We start from the raw sequence: 3,027 nt of genomic DNA, 5'->3' as shown, positions 1-3,027 counted from the left end.
TACCATCAGAGTATTCAGTGTAAGATGGTAATTTACAAGAAACTGGAAAGTCACAGAAAGAAACGGATGTTATATTCGTGATCTACAGACAAAATACCCCTAGAAAAAATCATTCGCCTTTCCGTTTTTTTTTTCTCTCTCATTGTTATACAGTTTTACTAATGCACATGAGGTGAAGATAATTTAAATCAATAACGAATTTCTATTGTAACGCATTTGGTATACCTATTTCTTTACTACCCACAATGGGCTAAACACAGAGGAGACAAACAAGAACAGACAAACGGTTTAAGTCGGTTACATCGACCCCAGTGCGTAACTGGTACTTAATTTATCGACTCCGAAAGGATGAAAGGCAAAGTCGACCTCGGCGGAATTTGAACTCAGAACATAACAGCAGACGAAATACCTATTTCTTTACTACCCACAAGGAGCTAAACACAGAGGAGACAAATAAGAACAGACAAACGGATTAAGTCGATTACATCGACCCTAGTGCGTAACTGGTACTTAATTTTATCGACCCCGAAAGAATGAAAAGCAAAGTCGACCTCGGCGGAATTTGAACTCAGAACGTAACGGCAGACGAAATACGGCTACGCATTTCGCCCGGCGTGCTAACGTTTCTGCCAGCTCGCCGCCTTCACGCATTTGGTATACCTGAGTTAATCTATGCTGATCAAATACACGTCACTGAGCCCTCTGAGTTCTTTTTAGCTCGTTTTTGTTTAAAATATGCAAACTATCCTAGCCACAAGTGTTTATTAGCGTTTTCCATATAAGTCTAAGCCTTGGCGCATGGCTCAATGGTTGGAGCGCCGAGCTCACGATCATGAGGTAGTGAACTCGATTCCTGGATCAGGCTGTGTTGTGTTCTTGAGCAAGACACTTTATTTCACGTTGCTCCAGTTCACTCATCTGTAGAAATGAGTTGCAACGTCACTGGTGCCAAACTGTATCGGCCCCTTTGCCTTTCCCTTGAACAATATCGGTAGAGTGGAGATGCGAAGATGGTATGCATGGGTAACTGCTGGTCTTCTATAAAAAACAACTTTGCCCGGAGGGGAACTTTCTAGGTGCAATCCCATTGTCATTTATAACCAAAGGGGTCTTTATCCTTTTTTTAAGCCTTGGCTACTGGAGACAAGGTCATACAGACTTTGTGCCAATGACGGCTTTTGAGACAGAAACATGTGTCCTTGACTGTCGTCTTATCTCTAGATCAGTGGTTTTCAACCAGGGTTCCGCCAGTACAGTCCAGGGGTTTCGCAAGAAGTTACAAAACTTCTAAAATCTACAGTAATTTTTAATTCTCCTGTGCAGATATGTGTGCATAAGACGATTAAATTATTGCACAGGGGTTCCTCGAGCCAATGGAATGTTTCCTTGGGGTTCCGCTCCAGCAAAAAGTTTGAAAAGCACTGCTCTAGACAATAGCATGTCAAACTTGGAGAGTCGAGTACTTAAGTCTTGCTGTTATCTCCCCTTTTCATATGGAGTTGGGTCTTAATTGTCATTTGGCAATCGTGATACATTCCCAACAGGTGGAAATATTTGATGCACCTGTATTTATACAGAGAAGACCAAAACTCATACATCAAAACATTAGACATTTTGAAAAATTTGTATTATGTTATTAGCTGGCGAGTTGGCAGAAGCGTTACCGTGCTGGGTAAAATGCCTTGTGGCATTTCATCCGTCTTCCACATTCTGAGTTCCCATCCACCGAGGTCGAGTTTGCTTCTTGTCCTTTCAGTGTCTCTAAAATAAGTACCAGTTGAATACTGGGGTTGATGTAATCTCCCAAAATATTAAACTTGACGAAATACGTTCTGAGTTCAAATTCCGCCGCGGTCGACTTTGCCTTTCATCTTTTCGGGGTCGATAAATTAAGTATCAGTCTCGCACTGGGGTCGATGTAATCGACTTAATCCCTTTGTCCTTGTTTGTCCCCTCTATGTTTAGCCCCTTGTGAGTAGTAAAGAAATATATTATTATTATTATTATTATTATTGAGTGAGAGAGCAGTGCATGCCATCAAAGTGACACTGGGGTAAAATATACGAAGCCCAGTATACCCATCATGACTACCCGTCTGATAAGGGTACACCAGGCATATGCATCACAACCATATGTGAGCGACATGGTGATCTCATATCAAGATAAACAGCACATGACCTTGCAGATGGGGGCCCAGTTAGAATTTTCTTCAGGTCGAGTAGCCCATCCCGCTCAAAGGTTCCCTGAATAAGGATTGTTTAAGGATGTTGGACGAAACATCCATGTATCCTAAGATGAATTATTCAAATCCCAAAGAATCCCTCTCAACACATGACTATGATGTTCCCCCACTACTTCTGCTCATGATCAGAGACGCACATATCGTCAGCCCCTAAGGGACATGCTCAACTGGTTAAGGTCAAACAACTGACAAGCAAATCTGTGGTATTGAGCAGAATATTTGCTGTAGCCCATCTTTTATACCAAGACAAATCATTATTATTATTGTTAATTTTGTTCATCATGTTAAAGTTCTTGTCCATTTATCGTAATTTCATTTATTTTTTTCTATTTTTAGAAAAATCGAAACATGTCTGACAATTCGGGAGTGTATTGAACTTAACTTAATTTGCGTATGACTTTTGACTCATGCTGTACAATATATAGTCGTATATATATACTTAGAATTTCTTTTTCTTCTGCAGCCACTGTATCTGAAGAGAAGCCAGGACAAGCCACAGACCAACAAAAACACTATGACCAAGTTGACGCCAATTACGCTTTTGTCGGCATATCTAATGGGTAAGTCTCCCTATTCACTCTTCTTTGGCATTCTTTTTATTTTTTACTTTATGTCTGTCTGTGTACTGCCTCCGTCGTTTGCCCTAGTGGCAAATAAAAGAAATTACAACTACTGTCGCTGCTGCGGCTACCACTACTACTACTACAAGTACTACTACTACTACTACTACTACTACTACTACTACTACTACTACTACAACAACAACAACTACTACCGCCACTACT

General features: G+C 40.7%; 1 protein-coding gene across 1 annotated transcript in view; it reads left to right on the top strand.

Annotated features, from left to right (window-relative positions):
• The window catches only part of LOC115230297, a 54,456-nt gene extending 51,650 nt beyond the window's left edge, over nt 1-2,806 (top strand). Inside the window, exon 5 of the mRNA XM_029800500.2 lies at nt 2,706-2,806. Within this exon, the coding sequence (XP_029656360.2) occupies nt 2,706-2,806 (101 nt within the window). The remainder of the gene's footprint in view (nt 1-2,705) is intronic.
• The last annotated feature ends 221 nt before the right edge of the window (nt 2,807-3,027 follow it).

Source organism: Octopus sinensis, unplaced genomic scaffold (assembly GCF_006345805.1).
Source record: "Octopus sinensis unplaced genomic scaffold, ASM634580v1 Contig15224, whole genome shotgun sequence".
Lineage (NCBI taxonomy): Eukaryota > Metazoa > Mollusca > Cephalopoda > Octopoda > Octopodidae > Octopus > Octopus sinensis.
The sequence above is the reverse complement of the archived record's forward strand: the minus strand, read 5'-3'. Positions and strand labels throughout refer to the sequence as shown.